We start from the raw sequence: 14,527 nt of genomic DNA on the forward strand, positions 1-14,527 counted from the left end.
AATTATATATAAAAACATTTTTTAGAGTTGATTTTTAAAACTTTGTGTTCCAAATTCTCTTCTTTCCTCCTTACCCACCTCCCTTAAGAATGCAAGCAATTTAATATAAGTTATACATGTGTAGTCATGCAAAACATTTCTGTATTTGGTTGTGAAATAAAACAGACAAAAAAAAACTTAAGAAAAAGGAACTAAAAAAAATTGTACATCAATCTGTATTCAGACACCAACAGTCCTTTCTCTGGAGATGAATTGCATTTTTCATAAGTCCTTCACAGTTCTTTGGATTGTGGTATTGCTGAAAATAGCTGTCATTCAGAGCTGATCAACTTACAATATTGCTGTTACTTTGTACACACTTTTGTTACTTTGCATCAGCTCATGTAAGTCTTTCCAGGTTTTTCTGATAGCATCGTGCTCATCTTTATTTTTTATTTTTTGCAGGGCAGTAAGGGTTAAGTGTCTTGCCCCAGAGTCACACAGCTAGTAAGTGTCAAGTGTCTGAGGCTGGATTTGAACTCAGGTCCTCCTGAATCCAGGGTTTGTGCTTTATCCACTAAGCCACGTAGCTGTCCCCTGCACATCATTTTTTAAAGCACAATAGTGTTCTATCATAATCTCATCCCCTCATCCCACAATTTGTTTAGCCATTCCCCAATTGATGGGCATCTCCTAAATTTCAAATTCAACTTTTTGTTTTTTATCTTTTTTGATTTTTTTGGATACCAACCTTGTAGTAGTATTATTAGGTCAAAGAGTATACATGGTTTTATAGCCTTTTGGCCAGTTTCAAATTGTTCTACACAATGTTTGAAGCAGTTTACAACTTTACCAAGAGTGTATTAATGTCTCATTTTCCCCATATTCCCTACAACATTTGTCATTTTCCTCTGCTGTCCTATTATCCAATCCAGTAGGTATAAGGTAGTACCCCAGAATTGTTTTGACTTGCATCTCTCCAATCAATAGTGAGTTAGAGCATTTTTTTTTCATATGGGTATAGGTAGCTTTGATTATTTCATTTGAAAACTTCATACTTTTGATCATCTATCAATTGGAGAATTGTTCTTATTTGAACAAATTTGACTCAGTTCTGTTTGAGAAAGGAGGCCTGTCAGACAAACTTGCTTCAAATTTTTTTTCACAGCACCTCCCCCATCATCCCCTTTTTCTTGTTTCGTTTATGTGAGGCACTTTACCCCATTTCACCTCTCCTTTTCCCTTTCTCCTAGTGCATTTCTCTCACCCCTTAATTTTATTTTTTTAAAGATACCATCCCTTCATATTCCACTCACACCTGTACCCTCTGTCTAAATCTACTTTATCCAGCTGACCTAATAATGAAAAAGTTCTTATGAGTTACAAGTATATTTTCTCCTTGAACTGATAGTTCTGGAATTTGAATTTAATATTCCTGGAAGTTTTCCTTTTGGGATCTCTTTCAGGGGGTGATCAGTGGATTCCTTCAATTTCTATTTTACCTTCTGTTTCTAGAATATCAGGGCAATTTTCCCTGACAATTTCTTGGAAGATGATGTATAGGTTCTCTTTTTGATCTTGGCTTTCAGGTAGTCCCATAATTTTCAAATTATCTCCCCTGGATCTATTTTCCAAATCAGTTGTTTTTCCAATGAGAACTTTCATATTGCTTTCTATTTTTCATGCTTTTGCTTTTGCTTTATTGTTTCTTGATTTCTCATAAAGTCATTAGCTTTCATTTGCTCAGTCCTAATTTTTAAGCAATTATTTTCTTCAGAGAGCTTTTGTACCTCCTTTTCCATTTGGCTTCAAGGCATTCTTTTCCTCATTGGCTTTTTGTACCTCTTTTACCATTTGGCTCAGTCTGTTGTTTTAAGGTATTACTGTCAGGGGCAGGTAGGTGGCACAGTGGATGAAGCACTGGCCCTGGATTCAGGAGGACCTGAGTTCAAAGCATGCCTCAGACACTTGACACTTACTAGCTGTGTGACCCTGGACATGTCACTTAACCCTCATTGTCCCCTCAAAAAAAAAGAAAAGAAGGCATTATTTTCTTGATTTTTTTTGTGTCTCCTTTACCAAGCTGTTGACTTTTTTTTTCCATGATTTTTTTGCATCACTCTCATTTCTCTTTCCATTGTTTCCTCTACCTCTCTTACTTTATTTTCAAAGTCCTTTTTGAGCCCTTATATGGCCTGAGACCAATTCATATTTTTCTTGGAAGCATTAGATGTAGGAGCTTTGACTTTATCTTCTGAGGGTCTATTTTGATCTTCATTGTCACCACAGAAACTTTCTAGGGTCAGCATTTTTTCTATATGCTCATTTTCCCAGCCTATTTCTTGACTTTTAACTCTTCGTTAAAGTGGGGCACTGCTTCCATGGTAGAGGGTGCACTGTTTCAAGTTTCAGGAAGTTTGAGCAGCTGTTTTCAGAGATACTTCTAAGGATTGTTAAGTCCTTAGTTCTTCCAAGTTGGTATGATTTAAGGAGAGGTATGTTTACCACTGTCCTGGACTGTGCTCTAGTGTGCAAGCAACCAAAGGCCTGTTTTTCTGCCCTGGAACTATGAAAAGTATCCTGCTCCAATGTGGCTGCAAGCTCTTATGTGCTTGTGCTTCTCCCCCACCTGGGACCACCACCCAAGATTTGTGACCTGGATCCCACTATGGGCAACACAACAGAGTCCTGTCTCAGGGATAGCAGAGACCCCTGTAATCTCCTTCTGGCCAATTTTTTGACCCATTTACCATCTGTGGACTGAGTTCCAGAAGTATCTGCTGCTGCAGCTGATTCAGAGGTTTCTGAGGCCTGCTCCCATTTTGCTGTGGCTGGGTCTGTGCTGGGTTTGTGTCTGAGCTACCACAGCCTGCGCTGCACTTGAGCTCCACTCTCACCCAGGTACAACAGACCTTTCCTGCTGACCTTCTACATTTTCTTTGGCTGGAAAATGAGATAACTTTGTCCTTTTGTGGGTTCTGTTGCTCCAGGAATTGTCCTATGGCATTATTTGAAGGTATTTGGAGGGGTCTTGGGGAGAGCCCAGGCAAGTCATAGACTTTTCTCTACCATCTTCACTCTGCCTCCCCCTTTTGCTATTTTCACAACTCAGTGGGAGCCATGTTTCTAATGTGGTATAATCCAGAGAGAAGTCTTCACTCTGGTTGTTTACTACACTCTGGTTTTTACCCAGGTAGGTCCCCTGCTTTCTAGTGTCTGCAGCAGCTCTTCTCTCCCTTTTGGATCTGTAACCAAGAACTGTATAATGGGTAACAGATGTGTCAAACAGGCTCAGTTCCTGCTGCAAGTGCTAATATTGGGCCCTCTGGGGATCTTTTTCTAACCAGGTGTTCAGTCCTCTCACTGTTCCTCAGTATTAGGCTTTTCCCTGCTCTTGATCCCACAGCTACCAACTGGTATTGCCACTGACACTGGTACTGCTACTGTCTAGACCACTGTTCAGTGAACTGGCCACCCTATACCCCAATATCTGTAGACCTCTCTTTCTTCTTAAGCTTTCCTGACCTGGAAAAATGACTCACTGTGTCTTTTAATTGTCTTTCTGGCTCAGAATTTGGTTTGACTCATTTTTGTTTTTGTTTTGGTTTGGTTTTGTGAGGCTATTGGGGTTAAGTGATTTGCCCAGGGTCACACAGCTAGTAAGTGTCAAGTGTCTGAGGCCAGATTTGAACTCAGGTCCTCCTGAATCTAGGGCCAGTGCTTTATCCACTGCGCCACCTAGCTACCCCTTTACTCATTTTTTAGGTTGTTGTTGTTGTTGTTGTTTTGGGCAGGGGAGGGATGTTGAGATAGTTTGCCAAAGTGATGGTTTCACTCTGCCATCTTGATTCTACTCTGGCAATGCCCCTTATACTTGGACCCTGCAGAGAGAAGCATCGGATTGTTATAATTAGAGGGTTTTTTGAAGATAGTTATCTTTGTTTTTATGTCTTTTAAGGAATATTAGATGATTTTGATATCTACATCTCCATATTATGTTATATTTAAGAGAGCCTTGTTCTGTCAAATCAAATTCTCTCAATCAACAATGAGCATAAAAGCTTAATGGAATCTATTCTCGCCATCTTTCATTCAGTTGTGTGATGGTAAAGATGCATTACCTCCAAGTCCACACTCTTCTGCTCATTCCGACAGGCCTCTCTTCCTTCACATTTATATTCCATTTCCTATCCCTGTGCTTTGAATGCATACCCTCTTCACCTTTGCTTCAGGGAACCCTTTAAGACAGTTCAAGCCTCCCTTTGTACATAAATTTTTCCTGATCCCTTTTCTTCTTCTCTCCTAACCACCTTCTATTTTTTGGTATCTGTTCTGTTTATATTTATATATTTGTCTGCCCCATCCTTCTCTATTCCCTCCCACCTCCTTCCTCCATAGAATGGAACCTCTGTGAGGTTAAGGGTTGTTTGATTCCTTCTATTTGTTTGTCTGGGACCTAGCACATTGTCTGATACTGAAAAGACTCTTAGCAGTGCTTGCTTGACTGATGGACTAGTTTGATCATTATTTTATTTCTGTGTAACAATGAGGCCCTAGGATATAGCAGAATGGGCCAGCTGCCATTCAAAGAAGTGTGGCCATTTATCCTGGATAAGAGGTACATTCCACTGGCTCTATTGCTGAACACGGTCAATTCCGTGATCTGGGACACAGAGAAGTTTAGCACTATAAAGGACCTTGGGATGGTAATGGTGGGGGTGAGATGAGATGAGGAAGTTCCCTCTTCCAAGTCACATCTGGATCTCCTCAGGAACTTTTAGTGTTAATGCAGGGAGAGGCTCTTCAACTCTGGGCAGTGGTTTTATATATAAAACTGTATTTCAGTATAATTGGTTTCTTTGTAACCTTATGGATTTTACTTTGTGCATTAAAAAATGTTTTAAGAAGTTTTCTTAGGATTCACCAGACCACCAAATACCAGACTTCCAAAAGGGCCATTGTCACCACCACTTATTACAGTGCTTAGCATATAGTTGGTGCTTAATAAGTGCTAGTTAATTGACTCACAAGAAAGTTTAAGAATCCCTGTCTTAGTTGTTTAAGGAATTAAGTGCTTGTGCTTTGTCTAGGGTAACACAGCCAATATGTGTTAGAGCAGGACTTGAACCCAGCTCTTGTTTTCTTACTGTGAAAATAGCTGTCTGTGACTTAGGAGATAATCTCATCTCATTCTTCCCTTTAGAGGATGACTTCATGTTCTGGAAGGACATGCCTCTAGAGCACAAGCACTAGCTGATTCTTTTAAGCTGGGAAGGAGTCCAGTAAGCACACAGAGAGACTGGCAAATAAGTAAATGGTTTTGACCATGGTAATGCATGTGATTCCTGCAATACTAGTTTTAAAATCTTGAAGCTGATCAGGGCTCCTTGGGGGTTAGGAGGGTGGAAGAGGAGAAGGGAATGTTGCCACCCATTTTTCAGGAGTCAGTTATGCCTAGCTTGCAGCAGGGGCATGTGGGAGAAAAAGAGCATTCCTGAGAGGAGAGTTTCTGGATCCCAAGTTCACAGGCCTGATCTTTAATAGGCAATGTTGTAACTCCTCAATCACATGGCAAATGTGGAATGGGTGGTCTTCGTGGAAGTTAATGCCACTAAGTGTGACATTGCAACAAGATTTGATGTGGTAAGATCACAAAAGTCAGCCTTCCAAAGACATCAAATCATTCTTCCTCCTTTGGAATGTACTAAACCCAAATTTAAATATATCCAGTTTCCTGGATGGAGGAGGGGGGTGTTTTCTGAGCAAGATGATCTGGAATTCAATTTCCTAGTGAGAAAAAAGGTGGATTTGGGGGGGATGGTGCCCACCTAAGGTATTTCCCCTCTAGCATCTCCATGTCTGAGAGAGACCCTTAGATTTAGCTTCTTTTGAATTATTCATTGGTCTTCTCTCCTGACAATCCTATCCTTTTCTTTGATTTGGCCAATGCATACTTGATCTTCTTCCTTTATCTTACCATGAGATGTATAACTTTACCAGTCTTCATTAAGTGTACTCCATTCCTGGCCACAATTCCATCATGTCTATTTTAAGCTTTGGTCCAAAATGTCAAATCCAGTTTAAGAGATTTTCTTCTTTATAAACTGATCAATTCCACATTTATCTTTTCTCTTTGAAGCCTTTCTATCTTCAAGTAATTAGTAGTAGTTATGAAGGCAGCACATGTGACCCTCTTAAGTTCTTCAATTTCTTTTTTTTCTGTTTAGAATTTTATTTTCCAAATTACATGTAAAAACAAATTTTGACATCAATTTTTTAAAACTTTGTGTTCCAACTTCTCTTCCTCCCTCCCTTCCCACCCCCACCCCAAAGAACTCAAGCAATTCAATATAAGTTATACATGCATATTCATGGAAAACATCTCCACATTAGTTAGGTTGTGAGAGAAAACAGATAAAAACAAAACTTAAGATTAAGGAACTGTCAAAAAAAAATTGTGCTTCAATCTGTTTCCAGATACCGTTAGTTCTTTCTCTGTAGATGGATTGCAATTTTCCTAAGTCCTTCAGAGTTATATTGGATCATTGCATTGCTGAAAATAACCACATGCTTTCCAGCAGATCATCTTACACTATAGTTGTTCTTTTGTATACAGTACATTTCACTCTGCTTCAGTTCATGTAGGTCTTTCCAGGTTTTTCTGATAGCATCCTGTTCTTCATAATTTTTATATAGTATCTTAAATTTGACAAAGAATTTTCTTCATAATAGCACAGCAAAGTAGGTACCATATGTTTTGTCATTATAGTCAATCATCATAACTATTTCCCTCCATCCCATTTCCTTCCCATAATATTTACTCTATTTTCTATCTTCCTTTACCCTATTCCTCCTCAAAAGTGTTTTGCTTCTGACTGCCCCCTTCTCCACTCTGCCCTCCCTTCTTTCACCCTTCCCTCCTTATCCTCTTTACTGCTCCCTTCCCCAATCCCCTTCCCCAATCTGCCCTCCCTTCCTTCCCCTCTTCTCCCCTCCCACCCCCACCCCCCCCCCGCCTTATCTCCTTCCCCTTCCACTTTCCCTCACGGCAAAATATATTATATATCAATATATATTTCTATGAGTATGTATCATATAGTATTCTATGGCATATATGTCATTTAATTGTTTTTATTGTTGTTGAAATAAACAGACATTTTGAACTGGTATTTGAGAATATTACATTCAATAATAATTCAATATATTTCAATAATATTCAATAATAACTTTAAAATATTATTTCCAATAATACTGTTCCTTTTCTCATTCTTCCTTATACCATAATTGATTTGATTCATACTTCTCACTTTTATTTCTCATTTTTGTCCTAATTGACTATCTTTTTCTATTTCTTTTCCTCCCATTGGTTCCTTCTTATTTTAGATGTGGAAGCCAGAAAGTCAGAAAGGAGAAATGATTATTATTCATAGACAGCATCTGTTCAATTCAGTTTGTAAGCATGATGTATTTTTTAAAAATAGAAACAAGCAGGACGGACCTAAAGAAGCTAAGCAAGAAAGTTCTATTAGCAGGAAGGAAGGAAGGAAGGAAGGAAGGAAAGAAGGAAGGAAGAGCAGTATACAGGGAGCTTATCTAAAATCATTATAAACATGTTTACATCTGGATCAATAGTACTTAAGATAAACTCGCCTCCTATTGCAGTTTACAACTATCTGGAAACATTTCTAGACTATTAACTAGATTTCATATAAATTGCCTCAAAGTAATCAAGATAAGCAACCATATTGTTAAACCATATTGTTATCTTGAACTTATTATATTTATCTAGTTTTAAAATATGTGGTGTGACATTGGTCTAAAAAGATGTAAGCTCATAGGATTGCTGAGTCTCTTTTACTGAAAAAATGAAAATCGCTCCATTTACCCATTTCATTTAGAAAACAAACAAAAAAACCCATGAATATTCTAACCATACAAAATGGTTCACCAAGATAGTTCCCTTAGGCATGTATGGTGGGCTAGGAAATTCAACCCATACAATTAGCATCAAAGTCACATTCCCCTTTTCTCTGTCCTAGGTCATTGTCACAAAATGTCCTATGATAGCTGCTAAAGAATCAAACAGAGCATCTGCTTGTATAATCAGCTAGTGAAGGATAAATATCCAGACTCAGATGTCTTTACATGAACATGAGGATATAATATTGAAGGAACAGAGTCAAATATAACCTTATGCTTAAACTTACAAATGGTGTTTGAGGGATTTAGAGAAAATATTTTCTTTTGTTTTGATCAGCTGATTTATATTTTTTTCAGAATTTATAAAAGCCCTCTACAATGATCAAAGCTACTTGTATACTTTCATGGATCCATGATGAGTGTGGGTGCCTCTAAAGCTGACTGCCATTTCTTCATGCCTTCTCATTCCTTTTGATTCTTATCTTTGGTTTTCCTATCAATCTTCCCTTATTGATAGATATATCCCTTGTGCTTGAAGAACAAGGCTTCCTTTTTATTTATTTATTTTTTTGGTGAGGCAGTTGGGGTTAAGTGACTTGCCCAGGGTCACACAGCTAGTAAGTGTTAAGTGTCTGAGGCTAGATTTGAACTCAGGTCCTCCTGACTTCAGGGCTGGTGCTCTATCCACTGCGCCACCTAGCTGCCCCAATAAGGTTTCCTTTTGAGGCTTCCTTTTATTCTTTAAATGTCCTGGATAAGTCACTGTACCATGCAGGGTGTCCATCCTTTATCTCAAACTCACTAGGTGATGCAGCGGTTTACTTTGCTCTTCTAAAAGAAGTTGCTTAAAATACCTGCTCTTGATTTTCCTGAACATCTATTCTTTTGGTGTCTTTATCCTAAATAGGAATTTCGTTAAAATTCAATAGTCAAAGAATGATAAGAAACAAACAAAAAACTACCAATCTGATCTGGTCTTCAAGTTGTTGAATATCGTTGATGGTTTTTTTGCATAGGTAAGATAATATATTGATAGAGACATGTATATCACAGTATATAGAGATGCACACACATAGCTATATTTCTTTTTCTTATATCTCCTCTAATCAGGTTGGAGTGGGAATGCATTGGAATTGGAATTGGAAGCCCTGCGTTCTGATTCCATCTTGACGACTTAGTAGCTGTGTTACATTTGTCAAGTCACTTTACTTGTTTGCATTTTCTTCATCTAAGAAAGGAGTTGAACTTAAAGTCCCAAGGTTCTTTATGACAATACATTTTATGATATTATTTCTGCCCTTAGTAATGTGAAACTCCTAGTACACTACTGAGTCATGTACAGGAAACTGAGCAACAATCAGACTCCTTTTTTTTATAACTTATGAAAATTGGGTTTTCCATGTGACTGGCTAATTATTTTGAAAGTGCTAGCAAATGTGTTATGTCTTCCTAGGAGTAGATGAACCATATTTGGGAAGAAGGAAGAAGAATCCATTTTTTTCTTCTACATTGAATGTTATAATTGCCCCCATTTGCTTCAGTATGAAATTGCATGGTGCTAAATAAAAGCAGATAAATTAGACAAAAGGAAAATGTAGCAAATAGTAGAATAATTATGCTTTTGTGGTTGAAATGACCTAACATATCCCATGATCCCTTCTATTTCTTGGCTTTTTTTGTACTATAGATAGTGTTTTCTAAAATTATTTGCTACTACTGTACTTTATAAATTATTTGTTATATATATTAATGGCTATTAAGCCATTTTTGGTAGTCAGCATTTATTATTAATTAATATCATATATTCTGGTAAAGAATTGAAAGTGTGTCAGTTAGCACAAGCAAGAGAAAAGCCCCAGACCCATGTTGTCTCAGAGTGACAGCATGTGGTCTCAAGGAGAGTTCAGAAGCCCTACAAAACCTACACTATCCTAAGAGGTAGAGCACACACCAATTCCAAGCCAAGGGAACAGGTCAAGAGGAGGCCTAGAGTGCAACTCTCCTGTGGTCAAGGGTTTTATCCTCTTTTTTGCAGGGCAATGAGGGTTAAGTGACTAGCCCAGGGTCACACAGCTAGTAAGTATCAAGTGTCTGAGCCTGGATTTGAACTCAGGTCCTCCTGAATCCAAGGCTGGTGCTTTATCCACTGTGCCACCTAGCTGCCCCGGTTTTATCCTCTTTTGATAGAAGCATTGATCAAAGCTAATTGGTTAGCATCATTCAATTCTATTGGTTAACATGACTTGAGTCTGGTCTAAATTAAATTAACTGTACATATGACATAAGGGAAGAGACCCTCGCTGAAGGGCAATGGGGAAGTCCAATATCTAGGTGTGATTTATTCCCATCAGTTCACTGAACTAGATGAAAGACTCAATCTCCATTTCTTTTGTTTCCTTAGGCTTGTCCCAGACAAGAACTGAAGTTCCTCAAGAACTGGACTTTCTGGAGTGGGGTGGGGGGCGGGGGAAAGGACTGAAATTCATTTCTGGGTTACCCTAAGAAATTCACTATCAATGATTATTTTCTCACAAGGTCCATTCACAGACTTAGCAGTGACTTTCAGGTCAGTCCTGCAGGTGTAAGAGCCAAGTGAAGACTGGGCTCATTTCTTCTTTTTTAAAAAAATCACACACTTGGAAAAGAGAAAAAACAACAACAGCAACAACAAAAAAAAAAAAACCCAGCAAGGACTAACAAATAAATACACAAAGTACACAAGTGTGTTTATTACATTTTGCAAGCACTTTGTTCTACATTTCAAAAACGCCACCATCAAGCTGTTGGCACATTTATGTACAAAACAGATTAATTGTAATGCCTGCTACAAAGCATTCTTTGTGAAAATACAAACTAATACCAGAGAAAAGCCAGAAGCATCAACATCATTACATGAGCTTAAAAGACAGTTTTAAAAATTATCACAAACTGTTTAAGACACATAACTGAAACACTACAACAGAGAATTAGAAGGAGGTTCATAATACTTTGTTGTTGTTGTTGTTGAAGAACTGTAATACTGCACATATCAGAAAATTGTTGATCCGGTAAGACAGCCTAAGTGTAAAAAAAAATACCCCAAACCCAAATCCAAAACGAAATGCAGGACCATGCCACAAATAACTAGAGTAATACCCCCACCCCCACCTACTACGAGATTTTAAAATTCACTGGTGATGCATGATTTTTTTATTGTACAAAGATGTTTAGTCATGAACCTTTATTAGAAATGCACTTATACCGAGAGAGAATTTCACAATGGTTCAAGAGGTGCACAAAACTATCTAGGATTTTTGACACTGACAAAAATGTCTTGTCAGGCTACATCAATTTAAAAGACACTTTACAGCATTCTTGTAGCATTAGAAATAGGCAAAATAAAAGTGAAAACGAACACCAAATTTGGTCCAGTAATACTGATTTTTTTTTTCTTTTTTCCAATCTTTTGATTACAGGTACTTCTTTGAAATTTATATGACTGACCTTTCAGTTGAAATTGACTTACTTAAAATAAAACTCCAAATCTATTAAATGTTTCCAAACAATAAGTTCCACAGTGGCTTCTGACCTCACTTTAAACATACTACAGGTAAACTGATAGATGTCAGAAAACTGCAAGCAAAGCTATTACATTTATGGAAGCCTTTATAATATATCATATACAGTTTTAAGTAACGTTCATAGAGGTGCAATCCATTAAAATTTTTAAAGCAGGTAAAAAGACTTCAGAGGGGTAAAAGTGCTGTATATTTTTGATCTATCACTTTTATAACTGTAGTTAAATCCTAACATTAACACATTAATAACCCTTAATTCAGCCTAGTCATCGGTCAAATCACAAAAATTATTTAATTTGGCAGCAAGCTATTTCCATTGACAATTGTCTATATACTCTGTCTTGAAAAGGTAGTGTCTGTCACATCCTTGAAAAAGGCAAGTGGCCATGCATTAGCATCACTGTCTACATGCTCACAACAGAGACAAGAAAAATCACCAATAAAACGTTGAGGGAAATACCCTTTAAATACATCAATAATAATACAATGTTAACAAAGATAAGAAGCATTTTTTTTTACCTACTGTTATAAATTTATAAATTGCACCTTTAGTTGTTGAAAACATTACTGAGGGCCTGCAGTCAAGATGGTGATTGATCCATCTGGCAAGAGCTTCAGATTTCAAGGAAAGTCATCATTGTGTCATCTCTGTAACATTGTACGGTATTGTACAACAATGGTCCCTTTGAAGTATACCTGTAGTTACTGAAATCAAAACTAAAAAGTATAAAAAAGCTTTTTTTTCTTTTCAAAAACATAGGAAACAATGCAAAAGGTGTTATGCATAACACATACAAAATGATTAAAAAAATCAAACAGATCTTTGTATTTGACAATTTTAGTATATTTGATCTGACAACTAATTAGTTGGAGAGGATTCAGGAAAGGCTGGATAGGAGCTTTGTAGGAGAGAATACAATCACACAAATGAACTAATTAGGAAAAGAAGTGCTTAACAAGAAAGACTAAGATGATTCCCTAGTCACCCCACATATCTTATTTTTGAGAAGCACTTTTGTTTTGCTTAGAAATGGTTTGGATGGCCTTTAGTAAAACAAGAAAGCATTCAAATGTTAGAAAGTAGGGACATGATGGTTTTCTTATGTGTAGGCATTAAGTCGTTCTTTAGAGCGGGTAGAGTGAATATCATGAAGCTCTTGCTCCTCCTTTGATTTGATGTCCTCGTACTTTTGCATTCGGCAGGCATCTTTCACATATGCCCAATTGGCAGACAGAACCATAAGGTAGTGGACCTATCAAAGACAAAAGTGGTGTGTTACCCATAACCATCCAAGATACTGGATAAAAGACAATTCAGGCAGGTAACTATGACACCAGGTAAAGAGCATTGAAGACCAGGCCAAATTCTGGGGTTTTACCTTTGTGAATTTAGACAATTCACCTAACCTCCATGGGCCTGGGTTTCTTCATTTACATAATGATAGGGCTATATCTCTTCTTGTTACATTTTTGTTGTTGTTGTTGAGGCAATTGGGTTTACGTGACTTGCCCAGGGTCACACAGCTAGTGTTAAGTGCCTGAGGCCGAATTTGAACTCAGGTCCTCCTGACTCCAGGGCCAGTGCTCTATCCACTGAGCCACCTAGCTGCCCCTCTTTTCATTAATTCTGTCTGAGATTACTCTCTATGTGTGACTTAGGATAAACCATGCCTTCAGTTTCTGAGCTCCCCAGTACTTATAAATACTGTGATCTTTTGTTCAGTTCAGCAAAAAAGATTCTTTCATGTTCTTTCATGATTCTACTACCTATTTGAACTCTCATTTGCAGTCAATCTGCTGGCTTCTCATTCATCTCTCAGCCTCTCTGTGGCTCTCTTATGGCCCAGTTTTCTCCTCCTTAGCTGCCTCCATGGAGTTCATTATTATCTTTAAGGCAATTATTCCTTGGTTTATATATCTAGCCCTAAACTTAGAAGTAGTTCCAGTTCTGTACAAGCTTCAGTTGGAAGATAACTCTACTTGGATGTCCCAGGCATATCTCAAATGCTACAGTTTGAAAAATGAACCCATCCTCCCTCTCCCCAGACCGTACAACTACATAAACCTATGCTGCTCCTCTAGCCTACTTTATTTCCATTGAGGGTACCACTATATGCCCAACACCTGAGTTCAGGGACTCATCTTCCCCTTCTTGGACTCTTGTTAATAGGCTTCTAATTGATCTCCCTGTTTTCATTTTTTTCCCTTCCCCATTTCATCTTTCATACACCTCATCAAATCAACTTTTTAAGTTGCAGAAAGATCTGTTACAACTGTACTTAAAAATACTTAATTATCAATAGGATATTGTACAAAATCTTAATCTTGGATGTTAAGGTCTACCACAATCTAGCTTCTAACCTTATCTTCTTTTAAGTTTAGAGGCCATTTCCTCTGTGAAGCCTTCCAGAATCCTCCTGAATTTTAGTGCTATAGAGGTCTCTTCTAAAATTTCCCTGCATATATTTCTCTTTCCTCATGTTATAATCTACAAATAGAATATAAGCTCTTTAAGGATAATTATGATATCATTTTTGTCTTTGTCCAAGTACCCTGCCCAGTGTTTTGCAACAACATGGTTTTGCAGAAATGAATTATTTCTACTAGAAGTCACTGCATAATGCAACTATGATACAAAACTACTTACAGACTTTCTGAGGTTAAAAACAAAACAACCTACAAAGGATGGTTTCAGAGAAACCTGGAAAGACTTGATTTAACTGTTGCAGAGGCTAAAGAGAGCAGTTACATACTAACAACAACATTGTAAAACAAACAATTTTAAATGACTTAGAAACTTTGATATAGTGACAAGACATGATTCAATAAACTTCCCACCTCATGATAGAAGTAATGAACTCAGTACAGATTGAGACATGCATTTTGAATAAAGTCAGCGTGAGAAACTTGTTTGCTTGACTATGCATGCTTCATGCAAGGGTTTTGTTTTGCTGTTTTCCATTTGGTGTGGGAAGGATGTGAGAGAAAAGGTGGATGTTTGTTTACAGAAAAAAAAATGAATGATAAAAAAACAAAAACCTTCCACTTCATTGTTTTAGCTATCCTCAAAT

The 14,527-nt window shown here is 37.5% G+C and overlaps 1 protein-coding gene across 4 annotated transcripts in view; it reads right to left on the reverse strand.

Annotated features, from left to right (window-relative positions):
* Positions 1-10,600: 10,600 nt before the first annotated feature.
* The window catches only part of GPM6A (glycoprotein M6A), a 495,836-nt gene continuing 491,909 nt past the window's right edge, over positions 10,601-14,527 (reverse strand). For all 4 annotated transcript variants that reach the window (XM_043970135.1, XM_043970132.1, XM_043970133.1 and 1 more), the window contains exon 7: positions 10,601-12,709. In XM_043970135.1, coding sequence (XP_043826070.1) covers positions 12,557-12,709 — 153 coding nt within the window. In that variant the 3' untranslated portion in view covers positions 10,601-12,556. The remainder of the gene's footprint in view (positions 12,710-14,527) is intronic.

This window comes from Dromiciops gliroides, chromosome 6 (genome assembly GCF_019393635.1).
Source record: "Dromiciops gliroides isolate mDroGli1 chromosome 6, mDroGli1.pri, whole genome shotgun sequence".
Taxonomy (NCBI): Eukaryota; Metazoa; Chordata; class Mammalia; order Microbiotheria; family Microbiotheriidae; genus Dromiciops; species Dromiciops gliroides.